This window comes from Mytilus galloprovincialis, chromosome 6 (genome assembly GCF_965363235.1).
Source record: "Mytilus galloprovincialis chromosome 6, xbMytGall1.hap1.1, whole genome shotgun sequence".
NCBI lineage: Eukaryota > Metazoa > Mollusca > Bivalvia > Mytilida > Mytilidae > Mytilus > Mytilus galloprovincialis.
Window position 1 is genome coordinate 75957747 of NC_134843.1, and position 17605 is coordinate 75975351.

Genomic DNA, 17605 nt, shown 5'->3' on the forward strand with positions numbered 1-17605 from the left:
TATAACATCATGCAGCATGGATCATGCTCCTTGTATATCTAAAAATAGATTATTTGATATGATATGTTAGAACGGTATTATTTGTAGCAAGCTGGTAGATCTAGGTTCCAACATTATTTTTTTAAGTTATTTATAGGAATATTTATTACGACAGGACCAGATTACTGAGTTTTAATTATATTTTACATGTTTGTATCACAATACCAATTTCATTTTGGACTCATTTGTGAATTGTAACATTTAATTTATTTTGTTACAGAATTGTAGTTGAGAAACGACACAAATAAAACGACAATTTCTATGATCACATTGGAAATTCAGATCAATAAATACTGATATTATATTTAATATTACAAGTGTAGTAAATGAGTCCAACATATGAATAAGGGTATTGATGAAAGCCCTTTACACATAATTTGAAATTTTAAGAATAGTTAAACTGTTTCTTAAGATTCCAAATCACATATATTATATTAATTTAGATATTATATTTCAATTGCTACCCTATTATTTAGCTCTGTTATGAAATTATAAATGGAAAATTGATAGTAATGAGAATAGCAGCTTTGCAATGCACTATCAATTAGCACATGTTCCCAGCATTGAAGAGGTAATATTGACACTGGCTGTACAAACGCTTAAATGAGTGTAAAAATTCATTCTTAAGCTATATCCATATTTGGATGTTGTATTCTTCCATTAAATGTATATATATAGTACACACAATGCTTCAACAGAGAAAAAAAATTATCTATACTTTCTTTTTTGAAGCATTGTCTATTTCTTAATATTTATTTGCTTTTTTTTTTTTAGATAGATCGCTCAAATCTGCTTCTACACGATTCAGAATCACATGCAATGAATCCAAAGTGCTTACGACAATTTTGCTTTCAGATATTTTATCGTAAAACCTTTAGTTTGTTATGTATATTTTAGAAATTTTCAGGTACAAAAGAAATATTATTACACAAGCATGCTTTGTATATAGGCAGCTGCAAGGTTGCAAGTCATTTTTTTCTACATTTTTTTCTTATCCTCTTTATTTTGCTTTGGGTTGAGACTTTGTTTGTTCCATTAACTTAAAACAATAACATTGTTTCTTGTTATTAATATTTGTACTAGCATGAGTTTAGAATATAATTTTAGTCCATGTGCACTTATTATTGCAAAACAATCTGTAAACTTAGTTGATACATTGAATTATATATGACATTGTTTAGATGATACTGTATAATTACAATAATTGAACACTTATATATTATATAGCATGGTATATGTATATGAATGATAATTTTAGTGAAGTTTTTAGTAGGCTTTTACCACAGTATACAGTTGATCCCTCAGTGTAACAATGTTATGGAAATAAATTACAACTGGTAAGAGTTTTATTTGTTGCTTTTTATGATGTGCTTGCATGTTTGTTCTTAATTTTCAAGTGCATAAACTTTAGCTGTTGAGTATAATGCATGCATCTTTAATTAATTCTGAATGCTTTTAATTTTATTTCTGGAATTAACAACTTTATGGGCATATCATGATTTTCCTCATAATTTTCATTTGCATGGCTTATTTTCTTTCTTCTTTTTTTGTGTAGAAATGACTTTTCCTTTAAAATTGAGAAAGCATTTTTTATAGAGGAGTTTATAACTATTCATAATATTAAACTGCTTATGTCTTCTTGGACTTTCTTTCTGTCTGTCTGTCTTTCCTTTTTAATTTTTTTTTCGATTTTATTAGAATTAATGTTTTATCTTTATTGTAATTAAATGGTTTAGAATTTCTTAACTTTTTCTTCATATATTAAATAAAGTTAATTTCTTTTCCTTGAATAACAACATCTTTGTAAAATTATTCTACCATATTAACATCTAGAAGTGGGTTAAGTGTTTATCAAAGTAATTTTCATCAGTTAGTTTTTAGCCCTATCTAATATTTTGAATTTTGAGTGGGGATGTGTTTTGAAATTTGTATCTTTTTCTGTACTATAATATCATAAAACATATCTCTTGCTTTGATGTCTATACTTATACTTCTTGTTGCTTAAGGAGGCTCGCGGGTATAAGATTTTCAGAAAAAAATTAAACATTTATTTTTCATTACAAATTTTATTTATTACCTTTAGTAGTTGTGACTTTATCATATGGTACAAAAATCATTTTAAAAAATCAAATCGTGTTGGCCCCAGGTGAATTTTAAAATGTAAATATCATTGAAAATGCTCCAAATTATCTCCCTTTGGTGCAAAAATGCCATTTTTTGGCATTACAATTGAAATATCTTTTTTAACTCATCGGTGACCTATATTTTTTATTGTTGTTTTCGAAGAAGCTGTACATAAACTAAATAATTGTAAAATTTAAGCGATTTCTGTAATTTAGTTTTTTTTTTATTTCGATATTACTGCTATTTCTGCTATTAATTCAACAGAAAAAAGGGACATTAACAAAAATGTATGCTTCTTTCGAAGGCAGATTGTGAGCGTAAATGAACGGTGACCCCATTATTTTATTTTATTTTTCTGTTAGGTATACGATAAAGTTCATTTATAGAAAAATATAGAGAAATCCTATATTAAATAAAAAATTTGATTTAGACCCGCGAGCCCCCTTAACAATAAATGTATTTGGAAAGGTATAATTTAAAAATGCAATACAAATAATAGTCTATGCTACTTTCCTGTTATAGTGTTGTCTTATGCTGGATAGATTATTGTTGCTAATGTTTCAGATTTAAGTACAGTCATAGAATTACCTTTATTCTGTTAAATTATAATATAAAGAACTAGTATTTCATTTGTTAAACAAAACTTTTGAAGAAAAATTATGGAAAATTTGAGCGTAAAAGATTTATTAACAATTTGTTTAAAACAAATCCATATTTAGTTAGTTTTTATCATTATAACATAATTGATTATTTTAGATTGAATATTTTATTGAGATAAAATACGAAAAGTTTAATTGTTAACTCCAAAATCATATCTTCATTTGTATACTTTGATTTTAAAAGTTGATTTGAATTTTGTCATGTATTTTGATTGGTTGATTTGAATTTTGTCATGTATTTTGATTGGTTGATTTGAATTTTTCAGGTAAGCCAGTTGTTACGATTGGTGCACCAAGCTATAGTGTTGACTATGGCAGTTCTATAACATTGGTCTGTACAGTAGTGGCTAATCCTGTATACACCATGGTCAGTTGGACTAAAACAAAAGCAGGTGGCAGCACAGAAAATGTTGATCTGTCTAACACTGCAAAATATTCTGGATCCCGAATAGGTTCACCGTCACTAACGATAAGATCAGCTGTTGATAGTGATGAAGCTACATATGTTTGTAGTGCTACCAATAGCATTGGACAGGGATCCAGTTCGGGAACTGTTTTAAATGTAGCTGGAGGTAAAGAAAGTTATATGTTAAATTTTTATTTTTTTTATTTAGTGTTTCCATTTTATTTCAATTACAGCAACTTTAGAATTGGTATGCTTAAAAACAGATAGATGCAATTGATATAAAAAAGAACATGTGGTATGATTGCCAATGAGAAAACTCTCCACAAGAGACCAAATGACACAGAAATTAACAGCTATAGGTCAATGTACAACCTTAAACAAAGGACAAAGCCCATACCGCATAGTCAACTTTAAAAAAGCCCAAGTTTTTTTTAAAGATCTTTACTGTAAAGCCATTCAGTTGGATATAAAAAAAAATTTAGAAAATAAGATTGTCAATAAAAAAACTTTGACCTTAACCATACACAACAATGAACAGAAATTTAGGAAGGAAATAATTTGTTTTTTCCAGGTCTGTTAACTGTGACTGTTCATCAGACGTCTTACTCTGTTCTCCTTGGTAACACAGCCACATTAGGTTGTTCATGGTCTGGTATCCCATCAGCAAGTTTTATCACATGGCAGAAAGTTGCCAATAATGTACCGAGAGCAACCAATAATGTGGCAGCAGATATCAATGTTGGTGCAAGCAACGGAAAATATGTTGGTGCAACTGTTTCCAGCCCTTCACTAATAATCACAAATATTGACAATGATGACAAGGCTCAGTATATTTGTACAGCGACCAATACTGCTGGAAGGGCATACAGTGATAGAACATCTCTAGATGTGACAGGAAGTAAGAACCTTTTTTTTTTTTTTTTTATTGATAAAACCAAATACTGTAAAAATGATACTGTCAACATTGATGGCATATGATATGTGTCTAGAATTTATTTAATCGCAGAATACAGCTTAATTACCAAAATCTAGCATGAAAAAATAAAGGTATTCTCAGAACTCGTATTGCTAGATAATACCATTGCAATAAAGCTTAAACAAATATTGTTTCTTTTTTATCTAACTTTCAGATAAAGTTTTAATGAAGAGATCTTTTGGTTAAAAAGACACTTAACATTTTTTGGGTTTTTTTTTAAGTTTTTAATTTTATATAACAACAATGATATATATACCTGTTTGTTAAAATTTTTTAATAGAGAAATCTATTTACTGTATAGATATTATATTGTGATATTTCATTTACTTTTAGCAATTCCTCAGGTACAGATATTACAAGATTCATACTCTGCAAATTATGGTACCTCCATCACTCTAGATTGTATCGTAACGGCAGTACCACTTCATACTGTCGTGACATGGAGAAAAACTAAAAGTGGAACAGCAACTAATATCAACGTTGCAGCCTCTTCAGGGAAATATAGTGGTGGCACAGTTAGCTCTCCATCATTAGTTATTAACAGTGCTAATCTAGACGACGAGGCCAGTTATGTGTGTAGTGCTGCAAACAGTATTGGCGTTGGGAACAGTTCGTCTACAGTACTGGATATTGTTGGAGGTAAAAAATAATAGCTGTCTTAATTTATTAAAATAGTGTATTCAGAGAGGTTAGGGTAGATTGAAATTCTTCTTTTTAACATATGTTTTATAATTTGAATAATTGTCATGGTGAAAAAAATGAACAAACTGAAAAAAAGGTATAAAATATGTTAAGGTCATAAATCATTTATTTAAAAAAAAATAGAATCATGCAAAATAAAAACTGAACAAGAAGAAATATTAAACACTTTTAAAGACTAATAGTAATAGTATATAGAAAGATGCTACAGGGAAATTCCTAAAACTGAAAAAAAGAAGAATTTTTAGGTTGGTTCTAAGAATTTCTAGGTTGCATTGATAAATGGTTATTTTTCATGTCTTAAATTGTTTAACAATCATGAATCTTTCTTTTAATTATAGATATAAAATCTTATTTGTTGTGATTACAGGTTTACTGACAGTGACCATACCAACAGGTCCATACAGTGTTCAGGTCGGCAACTCTATAACCATTCCATGTATATTATCTGGACTTCCTGCTGCCACACAAGTTCGCTGGAAAAAGATTCAGAATACCATTACTACTGATATCGACATAGCAAGTGGCGGAGGAAAGTATGCGGGATCTTTAACATCTACACCTGCTTTAACCATTCATAATGCATTGAAATCAGACTCAGCTAATTATCAGTGTACAGCTACAAATCTAGTGGGAACCTCGTCCAGCCAAGAAACTTTTCTCAGTGTCTTTGGAAGTAAGTTAGACTGCTGTAATCTTTTTTGTTAGCTTTGACTGTACAGATGTAGATTAATTTCAAACTGTGTTTTTTTCTCGAGAGAAGTTCAGTGCTTACTCTTTTATTTAAATTTTTCAGTTAGATTTGTGTCAAAGCACAATTAATGCATACATTTTACAGTAAAAATTAAATTTCAAAGCTCAGAAGTAAATTTCATATATGGGTTTCCTTTATATTTTTATTTTGTTCTTTTATAACATGGAAAACAGTATTTAGAAAATAAATATTTTTCTTTAATCTCAGATGTTCCAGTTGTGCAGATTCCAGCCAGGACATACTCAGTTAATTTTGGCGGGAATGTTATAATCCCATGTAGTATACAAGCTAATCCACTGCATACTTCTGTCCAATGGAAAAGATTTACACAAGGAACCCTACAAGATATAGATATAACAAACTCTGGTGGGAAATTCTCTGGTTCAACTTTGAACTCTCCTGATTTGGTCATTAACAATGCTATTGCTGCTGATGAAACAAACTATATATGTACAGCTACCAATGCTATTGGGACAGGCCAAAGTTTTTCAAGTTTCTTAGATGTAATTGGTGGTAAGTTGATTTATAATATTTTTAATTGACCTTTTTCATTTATTTATTTGAATTTGTATACATAATTTCTTTGTTGCTCAAATATCTCATATCGTAACTTTTTTTACAGATAATTTTGTATGTCTAGCTTACTGTTTTAGACTAGATAGAGCTCAAACATGAATGATTTATAATCCCTTCAAAATCTTTACAAAAAAAAAAAAAAAAGGCTCAATTTAAGATCTTATTTTTTAATGGTGAATGTAGGGGTCAAATACATATTGATGATTAGAACAATAATTTAAATTTAGTCCAAAAATTGAAAAAAACACATTGTATGTTATTTTTTGGTTGTTTGATTGTAGGACTACTGACTGTTACTATTCCATCAAACCAGTACTCTGTACCTGCCGGTCAGGACATACAGCTTGTCTGTAAAGTAACTGGTACCCCAGCTGCCTTTTCTGTTCAATGGAAGAAGATAACAGTTGGAAGAAGTGTAACACAGGATATAAACATTGCCACCAGTAATGGTCATTACTCTGGATCCACAGTGGACACACCTTCACTGACCATACATAATGCTGGGGAGACAGACGGTGCTAATTATATTTGTACTGCTACCAATGCTGCAGGTGTGGCCCAGAGTCAAAGTACTAATCTAAATGTTATTGGAGGTATGTGTGCAAATTTAGATACATCATACTTTTTGTAAACTATGAAATTTATTTCCAAAGTCTGCATAGTAAATTTTGTTTGTTGGTGAAATTCTTCATTTCAGGACAACAGAAGAGTAAGGAAATAGGTTTATCAATTTGTGTACTAAATATTCTCTTGAACTGACATGATTGTAACAAAAGTAGACCAGGAATTAAAAAAATCATAATTATAACATTGAGTTATAAGTATATTCTAATAATAGTATTTAAGTAAACTCTATCTTTTTGGACTTTTTGATTTTTGCAGATTTTTGAAAATCATACCAAAAAAAAACAGCTTTGCAAACAGTTTTACTTTTGTTTATTTGTAGATGAACTTAAAAGTGTTGATTTGTAGCTATTCCACAAATTTGTTTGCAACTGATTAAAAAATGTTTTTACTAGTATGAATATGAATGTGTAACAAAACTAATAAAACTTGTATATTTCAGATATCCCGACAGTAGTGATATTAAACCCTCCCTATACTGTATCTTATGGACAGACAATCACCATTCAGTGTCAGGTCACTGCTACACCTTCAGCCAACAACATTATCTGGACAAAAACCATCAATGGAGTGGATACACTGATAAATGTGGCCAGTTCTAATGGGAAATACTCTGGTTCTACTGTAGATACTCCATCTCTAACCATAACAAATACCAATATAAAGAATGACGAAGGAAACTATGTCTGTTCAGCTACCAATAGTCTGGGAACTGGTCAAAGTGCTTCTGTTTTCCTGGACGTCATTGGAGGTAAGGGATAATAAAGTCAGAATTTCTTTTACTGCCACCACGCTATTTTCACACACAATTTGTATTTATGTATGTATAATTGTGATATGCAGTCACTGACAAGATAAAGCCATGTTTTGAACATTATCAGTACATTCTGTCAAATTCTTTATTAAAATTATGTAAAATTATGTAATAAATGAATACAGATTCACAGAATTTATATTGAAATCAGAAGATTTGGTATGAGTGCCAAATGAGACAACTTTATATCCAAGTCATAATGTGTTAGAGGTAAACAATTATAGGTCAAAGTAGGACCTTCAACACATATTGTCTGCTTTAATGTTCATAGTTCATAATTGTTATTCCCATGTTTTAAGGTTTACTGACTGTCAATGTACCACAAGCTATATACACAGTTCAGCAGGGGAGCAGTATACAGATGGTCTGTTCCTGGAGTGGTACACCGAGCGCTATAGCTGTAGTATGGAAGAAGTACATCCTTGGTGTACCTACAGATATCAGTGTAACTAATGGCAATGGGAAGTATGGAGGATCTACTGTGACATCACCTTCTCTAACGATTAGTAACACTGATCAAAGCGACAAGGCTACTTATGTTTGTACTGCCACTAATGCTGAAGGAACTTCAAACAGTCAGCCAGTAAATCTGGAAGTCACTGGAGGTATGTAAATTTTAATGTAATTTGTATGCAAATTACTGATGTTTATTTGTGCTATTATTTTTGGAGTATTTATTTACTTGTAAATTATGAAACAAAAGAGAAAAATTATGACTTGATTCATAATTTGTTTTACTGATTATATTTTTCAGCATCATGTACAGAAATGACATCAATTTATCTCGTATTATTATTAAATATCAACCTTTTGAAATGATAAATGCAGGCATACATTTCTGAGAGTTAAAAACTTTATCTGTAAGTGGACCATTTATCTGTCCTGTTTTTCATTGACAGAATGACATGATGTAACTTTAAGACCCTTAGTATGCTCTCTTCCAATTTAATTAATTATCAATGTCTCAACAAAACTTAATTAGCAAATACTTTTTAACAGGTGTTCCTGTTGTGAGAGTCAAGCAGTCAGTCTACACAGTAAACCATGGAAGTTTTGTTATTTTGGAGTGTACAGTAACTGCCAATCCAACTCATACAACAGTACAATGGTATAGAATCGTTAACGGTAACCCTGTAAATGTGGATATATCCAAAACTGATAAGTATAGTGGATCTACTGTCAGCAACCCATCACTTACAGTTCTCAGTGCTTCTAATGCTGATGAAGGAAATTATGTCTGCTCAGCAACTAATTCTGTGGGAACATCTCAAAGTTCACAAACATTTTTAGATGTGCTGGGAGGTATGTCTCAAAAAATAAAAGAGTTCTTTGACAAAAGCATGCTGTTTAAAAATTTGAAGTTGAAATAGACCTGCAAGTTTTTAATAATCTAACATTTTTATTTCTCAATTTAAAATATAATTGTTTTAGTTCAGAGAATTTCAATAGAAAAGTTTATAATATGAATGATCAGTATGCATGGCTGATACTTTTTACTAGTTATATAATTTAAGCATGAACTTGGATTTTTGGGGGTTCAAATTTAAAGGATCTATTTAAAAATGTTAAATTTCCTTAGTGAATACATATTTGACCCTTCATACAGTTAAAACTTACCATTAAAGTTCTACTGAGGTAATGCTTTGATGATTGCTTCACCCTACAAATGATTCTGTAAAATATTAGACCCATTATTATGATAATTTACAAATATGAATATTAAATAAAGATATAAGAAGTTTTACTGCATGTTTCTAACCATTTCTTAAATTATTAGTAATATTTGTAAACGAATGCAGCTTTTTTTTATTTCTTTGAAAGCTTACTGTGATTGTTGCCTTTTGTTTATGTCACACAGTCAAGATGATACAATTATTGCCTTTTGTAACTTCTCCAAAATTAGCCAAAACTATTGTAAGTCTTCAAAAATCTGTCCTGATTATACATTGTATATACTATTTGGATAATGCCCTTATTACTGATAGAAAATTCTATTTAAGAATTCTGTCCAATAATTTTTTGGACAAATTGCAGCTAGGTCTTGACATATCAAAATACTCTTAAATTACTTCTAACAAAATAATTATTTACTTACACACAGATATATTGACTGTCAATATTCCCCAAAGTCAGTACCAGAACAACTTTGGCACCAATGCCACCCTTACATGTCTTGTGACGGGAAGTCCTCCTGCCACTAATGTATACTGGACAAAAAGCCATGCTGGCGGCACCTCAACAAATATTGATATGACAAATACAAACAAATATGGCGGATCATCAGTTAATAATCCTTCCCTGTTTATATCAAAAGTCGATACAAATGACGAGGGGGATTATGTCTGCTGGGCTACGAATGCCGTAGGAACAGCTCAAAGTAGTTCAACTAATTTAAAAATCAGTGGTAGTAAGTAAATCGTCCAATGTAGATGATACCCCTGTTAGAACCTCCTAATATCACTTCAGTGTGTAGTTATTATCACAACAGTAGCCATGTTTAAACACACGGGAATTCTGATATATGTCACACCCAAATCTAAATCTTAACAGACTTGTAGTCAATGTTACTCGTTAAGTTACTTGTGTCTCTTGATAACAATTTTCATGGATTATATATTAGTGGATGTTAATTAAATATGCTCATAATAATTTTTTGGCAGGTACATTTTATTTTGGTATTTATAAAAGCAAATTAAAAATCAGTTTAAAACTATGAATTAACATAAATTCATTATAATCCATGAAAATGCACATTACTCTGTGATATATTTCTATATAAGGTCCTTCCATTACACTCTTAGGTATATTGTTCTCATTTCTGTTAAGACTCTGAGACTGAAAATCTGTTTTGAATGTGAAATATATAAATACTTTCACAAGAGGCGAGAGACTGATCTGCTCTGATAAATATTCCCTTTATAAATATTTGTGTACTCTTAAATTTATAGGAGGATTTAAAAACATCTGCATTGTATTGATTTAATTATTCTGCTGTTTTAGATGGTTTATAACTTATGAATCTCATATGCATACGATTCAAACTATAAAAAGATACCTTCAATATAAAAAAATATGTTTATTTTACAACAAATTAAGTCTTTAAAACTTTCACATGAATGCTAATTACTGTGGATTCATATATTTTCATCTGTGCCATTTTATGTGAATTAAAAAAAAGATTATTTTTTTTTTGGTGGATTTATAATATGTCATTCCTTAAAAAATCTATGTATTGTAAAAGAATTAATTTGGGTGTAGCTTGAACCACAAAATTCTTAAAAATTAGTACAAATTGAATATTTATGAAACCACAGTAAATATTAATTGTAAAATTGAATACTGTGTACAATGATATGTATCATCTAAGTTTTCTGACAGTATATGTGTATGTATTGCTTATTCTTTGTAAATGATTATTTGTATTCTTTCTATAGCTTAGTGCTATTTGAAAGGTAGTATATATATTTCTATATGCTTTTTCTACCTTACTTAAGTGTTCAAGATACATGCTTTAAGCTGTGAACATTTTATAAAATTTTAATGCCTTTTCAAATTTAACTATATATATTGTAATCATCCTCATAAATTTGTTCTCTAATTTTATGGAACAATAGAGATGGAACAAAAAGCATGTTTCTTGAAGCTGTCCACAATGCTTGAGGTTTTGATATTAACTTGATATTTAATGATTTAAAAAAGAGCTAAAGATTATCTGGATAACAAAACAATAGTTCAGTTCATCATTTTCTGTATAAATTAAACATACCTGCCAACTGTCACTATTTGCGGGGGATTTCCCCCATGAAAGGTCCCACATGGAAATTTTGAAAGAGCAATTTGTCCACATTTTAACAAAACAGTTAATTTTACAACGTCTATAAGCTTTAAAAAGGTATGAAGAAGCCTAAAAACAACAATAAGTTACATTTGCAGGCCCCCTTGAAGGTTTTGTAGGACTGTAAGAGCCAACTTGCACGTGAAACCCCCATAAGCATTTTGCAAAGTTGGCAGTTTTAATTTAAAACATGCAGAAATAATATTATTTTTAATGCTGGTAATTCTAGTTAATATTAAAACCTCATGTATGTACTTAAAGCACTTTATTTTTTAATGGTTATTAATATTTGTCATACTTGACATTGGTGTAAGACTTATCCTTCTTGTTAACTTACACACAGTAATTTGTAATGGAAAAATCTTGTTTTTGTGAAGTTTTTGTTTTTGAAAGCAATCTTTTTATGTAACTGGAAAAAGTCATTTAAAACTTTTAGATTTTATGGAATTCTGATTTGCTGATACTTTTGTTCGTCTGGGTTAAAAGATGGCTGATTTAAGGGGGTAGATCTTGGTTCAGGGAGATAACTCTTTAAATCATCAGTACGTTTGTAAAAGTCAAGTTCATCAATGTATTTTAAGCATTTACCTGAAACAGATTGAAAATAATCTATGTAACCTAGAAGCTTAGAATATATTTTTAAAAATGGTTGACACAAACGTACTGATGATTTTAAGAGTTATTTCCCTTAACCTAGGTCTACCTCCTTAAAGCTTACCACTGAATACAAAACCAAGTAGAAGATGTCTTCTAGGTTTAGTTGATGGATTTTTGTGTTTTGATGATAGCTCAGTTTTCATATTATTGAATAGTTTATTATTTTAATACATGAAGATTATGTCTAAAGTATAAGAAACAGGAAGGTCTCAACAGTTGTTCCTTTGAAAGGGACAGTTTTTGTTCAGAAACTATTCAACTATTAAGCAGACTCTGCTTTAAACATTGATTTTAACCATTATTATGTATCTAAAGGGCCAACGCTATATTTACTAAATACAGTAACAATAATAAATTTGGAAAATAGATATGTTTCTGCTTATTGTTTTTAACATAATTCAAGCTGTTGGATTTCCCTTTGGATTGTTTTACAATTGGTTATCTATAGAGTTCTTTTATAGCTTAATACATGGTATGGATTTTCTCATTGTTGAAGCCAATATGGTGAACTTCAGTTGTTCATATCTTTGCCTTTGGCCTATTTTGGATAGTTGTCCAATTAGCAATCCCTAGTTTAAAAATTACTTAAGTATTTAAAATCTGAATTATATAATAGATAAATAATAATTGCAAATGCCATTGACCAAAGTGCTTTAATTGCTAAATTGTGGCTGATTTACTAGGCTTTAATGCATGTTCTATGTATATATAACTCAGTAGATTAGTATAGAAAATTATACATAATCATTAAGGGGTAAATGAACTTATAATTATATTTGTGATTTTCAGCGCACTTTTTTATGAAGTAGATTTTAACATGTGTTTGGTTTTTTGTCATTTGATTTTAAAACTGTTTACTGAGATTTGATGTGTGAAAGCACAATGGAAAATAACAGTCTTATTCACCAAAGAAAATCATATGTCATATTGAAAGGCTGTTGTCGACTTTATTTTCCATTTGATTGTATTGAGTGCCTACCAGCTTGCACAAGTTTTATTGAAACAATTTTGTACTAAACAACTAATTGTATTTTTATTTTATTTCAGCTTTCAATAAATAATAACAATCTAATTTAAATGTTTAACTTTTAAAGGTTTTACTTATTTTGTCTTAATATTTAATTTAATTGTTAATTTTAGTGTAAACGAATACACATTTTTCTTTTTTTTTTTTAAATGTGTTTGCAATGAAGTATCAATGATAATTATTAACAGTCAAACTTTTACATGAATATATAAAAGTCTTTGAATCTTAAATTTTACATGAATATTTAAATGTCTTCAAAAAAGATGAGGCAAAATTCTAATGTAAATATTTTCTTTTACTTTAGATGTACCAACTGTTACCCTGACTACAACTCTGTTCCCAGTACTAGTAGGTAATGACATTACGATTGGTTGTAATGTCATATCCAATCCAGGTGCAACTAATGTATACTGGAGGTTTGAGAACAGTGGCAGTCAAATAACCACTATCAGCCCAAACTCAAACACAGCTAAATATGGTGGATCAACAACAACTTCTCCATCACTTGTGATAAAGAATGTTGATTTCAGTGACGCTGGAAAATACACTTGTTACGCTACTAACAGTATTGGAACAGGAAACAGTCAAGAAGGAACTCTACAAGTATCTGGCCGTAAGTTTTCTAAATATACATGTTTTTATTTTTGAAATGTGTACTATTGGGTTATTTATATACATAGCTGAATAGTACAAACCATGTGTCCATAATCAGAGGCAGAGGGGAGGCTACTCTGTTTATTAAATACCGACTGTGCAAGGGCTGTATAGTTAATGCATTGTCTTTTTTACAAATGCGCTCCTAGCATGAATAGGAATAAAAAAACTGGTTTTATATCTAATAAATTACAATTTTTATGCAATTACTTTGTTTTTGAAAGGTTTTGAGAGTTTTCAGAAGAGAAAATTGTACATTCCTATACATTAAAAATACAGATTGCAATATTTACCCTATTAGGATGCTAACTTGATAAGAAAATCAAGTAACAACTGGAAGTAAATATATAAATATATCTTACTCCATATTAAGAATTACATCCTATCAAATATAAACCAAAAAAGCAAAATTACAGAATTTAGTAAACTTATTGTTCATTTTCAAATTTGTTTTCAGAGCCTCCAAATGTTGTGGTTACTTTACCAAACTACAGTGTTGATTTCGGTCAGCAAGTGACTCTTGGATGTACAGTTACTGCTAATCCAGCCCATACCAGTGTATATTGGACCAAAAATAAGAATGGTATCGTCACAAATATCAATGTGGCAAACAGTGGTGGGAAATACAGTGGGTCTACAGTTGGCAGCCCATCACTTACAATAACCAATTCTAACTTGGACGATCAAGCCAGTTATATCTGTAATGCACAGAACAGTGTTGGACTGGGATCCAGTTCTAGTACAGTTTTAACAGTCTCTGGAAGTAAGTTTTGTAATGTGTAATGAGAAATACTTGAATTATTTTTATTAGTTCAACAAAATACATTTTTTATCTGAGTTTTTGTGAGTTAGGTCAATTATATTTGTAAAAAAATCAGTATGAAATTATGCATATATATTATTGATTTGACATTAGTTGAGGTCATTATTGACTTGTTACACAAAAACATTTTACAAATAAAAATCCATTTAAATAATGCATATATTCAGCATAACTTACAGTAAATTTTAATTTCATCATATTTTGTTAAAAGTGCCAAAGATTTTATTATGTTTTCAAATTATATGAATATGATTGCTATATTTTATTTTTATTGCTTTTGATTTTGACCAATAATTGAAATGTTGAACAGATTTTACAGTTAGAGAAGCAGATAAATGTACACAGAGAAAATCTTCCAAAACAAAATATGTAAATACATTTTTGCATCAAAGCATAAACTAACTCATTCTTCAATTAAGTTAAAATCAGGGCTTTCTAACTTTTAAATACCTACATATTTTTATTTACAGATATTCCAATTGTAACTGTCACACAGAACCAATACAACGTTGATTATGGAAATACCGTAACTTTAGGCTGTACCGTCACAGCCAATCCAACACACAGTGTTGTATACTGGCAAAAAATAAAAGGAGGAGTCACATCTACAATTGATGCCAGCGCCATCTCTAATAATGCCAGATTAAGTGGTTCAACAGTCAACAGTCCAAGTCTAGTCATCACAAATGTTAATTTAGATGATATTGCATCCTACATTTGTTTTGCTCAGAATAGTGTGGGCACTGGACAGAGTCAGCAAACTAATCTGGCTGTTTCAGGAGGTAGGAGATAACTCTAGAAGTTTAATTCATTCATTTGATATTCTCCATTGATGTAATGTAGTTCAATTGATTAAAAAATACATGTTTTTGACATTCAATGTTGATCTAATGTTTTTTCTTGTTTTTTTTTTAATCAGACAGATTTATTGCATATTACATTAATATTGATATTAATTTAAAAGCAATAGGAATTTATTGATTTTTAGTCACAATCGTAACTGTTTTATAGTTTATATTTTATGGTATGTATAAAACTAGTAAATTTAAATGCTTTACAATTTGAATTACAGCCCTGCCAACTGTTGTTGTACTGTCCAATAGCTACCCAGTAACTGTAGGAGGCACAGTCACCCTACAATGTGTGGTCAATGCTAACCCAGGCCATACTGTAGTCCAGTGGAAGAGAATTGTTAATGGTCAAACTCAGGATGTCACAGGTGTGGGTGCTCCTGGTAGTGGAAGCAGATTATCAGGTTCAGCTGTAACTTCTCCAAGCTTGACAGTCAGCCAGGCTAGTTTCGCTGATGAAGGATCATACATCTGTACAGCTACTAATGCCATTGGTCAGGGATCAAGTAGTCAAACATTCTTAGACGTCACTGGAAGTAAGTTATTACAGTGGACACATTTCTTTATATATTTTATGTTAAATTTTTTGTCCAGAAATGAAGTTAATATTGTGCCATTTCAAAAACTAAATTAAGTAGTGTTATATGTCACCAAACTTTTTTTATGACTAACAGATTTTGCCAAATGCCATTAACATGAAAAGAAAGAATGTAGCAATATTTTTATAACTTTAGATATAATTTTAGAAAAATTTCTTGTCTTCAGTATTTTTAGTATAAATGAAAAAGGTACAAAAAAATAGGTTTTAGCTCTGAAATATTTATTAAATGTCTAGCATTCATCTTTAATAGAAATTAGAAAGAAAAAGTATTCCTGTGGATTTAACTTAGTACGTAAATTGTAACCCATTTAACATGTTTAATAAGCTAATGCTATTTTATTGCAGATGTCCCGACTGTACAAGTTACCCAGTCAGAATTCCAGGGAGATTTTGGACAGTCAGTAACATTAGGATGCACAGTAACAGCCAACCCATCAGAAACCAGAGTATACTGGAAAGTACTGGATAGTAATGGAGCTTTACAAAATATTGATACAGCTGTATCCCGATACAGTGGGTCTGTTGTTGGGTCACCATCTCTAATGATATCTGGACTCAATAAAGCTGATCAAGCATTTTATCAATGTTTTGCTGATAATGATGTTGGAACAGGACAGAGCAGTCAAACTTTCCTCAGAGTTCTTGGAGGTATTAATTTTATGACTTCTTGTTCAAGTATTCTTGATCATGACTGTTTTGGATTTATAATTCAAAATTAAAAAAAAAAGTAATAGCAAAATGGTTAAAAAAAAAAAAACACCTTGTTATTTTCAGAGATCCTTTTTCAAAAACAAGCATTGTTAACTAAAGGTGAAAAATACATTAAGAAATCTATACCTGTCACCAATCCCTTTTAGTTATCATCTTTAATGTAGACTTTACTTTAATATTATTAATTCCACACAAATATTTACATTATGCAATTGGTATAATTTTTCCATTTGACTAAAATTTTCTTTGTTTAATGCTGTTTAACAGAGGTCCCAGCTGTGACTACACCAGCAACACACCAGTTTACTCTTGGAACAACTGCTACACTTTCCTGTACAGTAAACGCTAACCCAGCAGCAACATCAGTTTCCTGGTCCAAATACAATAATCAGAATCAGTTAGTGGCCATCGATATGGGAACTAATAACAACCAGAAATATCAAGGATCAACTGTAGGAAACCCATCCTTGACCATATTGAACACAGTGTCAGGTGATGCAGGAAGATATGTATGCTCAGCTTCGAATGCTGTGGGTACTGGTAACTCTGGCACATCAACATTAGATATCACTGGAGGTTAGTTAAATATATAATTAAGTAACTCGTTAAAGATACCATGCTAAAAAAATTCAAGACATGCATTTTGTTTAGAAAGGAGAATTAGTTACGCTTGAATAAATCGAAGGCCGAATAAAGTATGCACAAAGTTCTGAAATCTTTTGCCTAATACAGATAAGATTATCTACTCGTTACATTTATGCCTTTATAATTAACA

The 17605-nt window shown here is 30.3% G+C and overlaps 2 protein-coding genes across 7 annotated transcripts in view; both read left to right on the plus strand.

Annotated features, from left to right (window-relative positions):
- LOC143080342 (hemicentin-1-like) overlaps nt 1-17605 on the plus strand; it is an 86747-nt gene that overhangs the window by 46637 nt on the left and 22505 nt on the right. For all 6 annotated transcript variants that reach the window (XM_076256146.1, XM_076256145.1, XM_076256147.1 and 3 more), the window contains 6 exons: nt 13495-13803; nt 14302-14607; nt 15138-15449; nt 15740-16054; nt 16465-16767; nt 17098-17406. In XM_076256146.1, coding sequence (XP_076112261.1) covers nt 13495-13803; nt 14302-14607; nt 15138-15449; nt 15740-16054; nt 16465-16767; nt 17098-17406 — 1854 coding nt within the window. The remainder of the gene's footprint in view (nt 1-13494; nt 13804-14301; nt 14608-15137; nt 15450-15739; nt 16055-16464; nt 16768-17097; nt 17407-17605) is intronic.
- On the plus strand, nt 2-13485 carry LOC143080344 (basement membrane-specific heparan sulfate proteoglycan core protein-like). The gene is made up of 11 exons (XM_076256151.1): nt 2-1376; nt 3089-3394; nt 3800-4126; nt 4538-4843; nt 5274-5579; nt 5865-6170; nt 6515-6826; nt 7300-7608; nt 7971-8276; nt 8671-8973; nt 11106-13485. The coding sequence occupies exons 2-11, from the start codon at nt 3187-3189 to the stop codon at nt 11108-11110; spliced, it is 2688 nt and encodes an 895-aa protein (XP_076112266.1). The 5' UTR covers nt 2-1376; nt 3089-3186; the 3' UTR covers nt 11111-13485.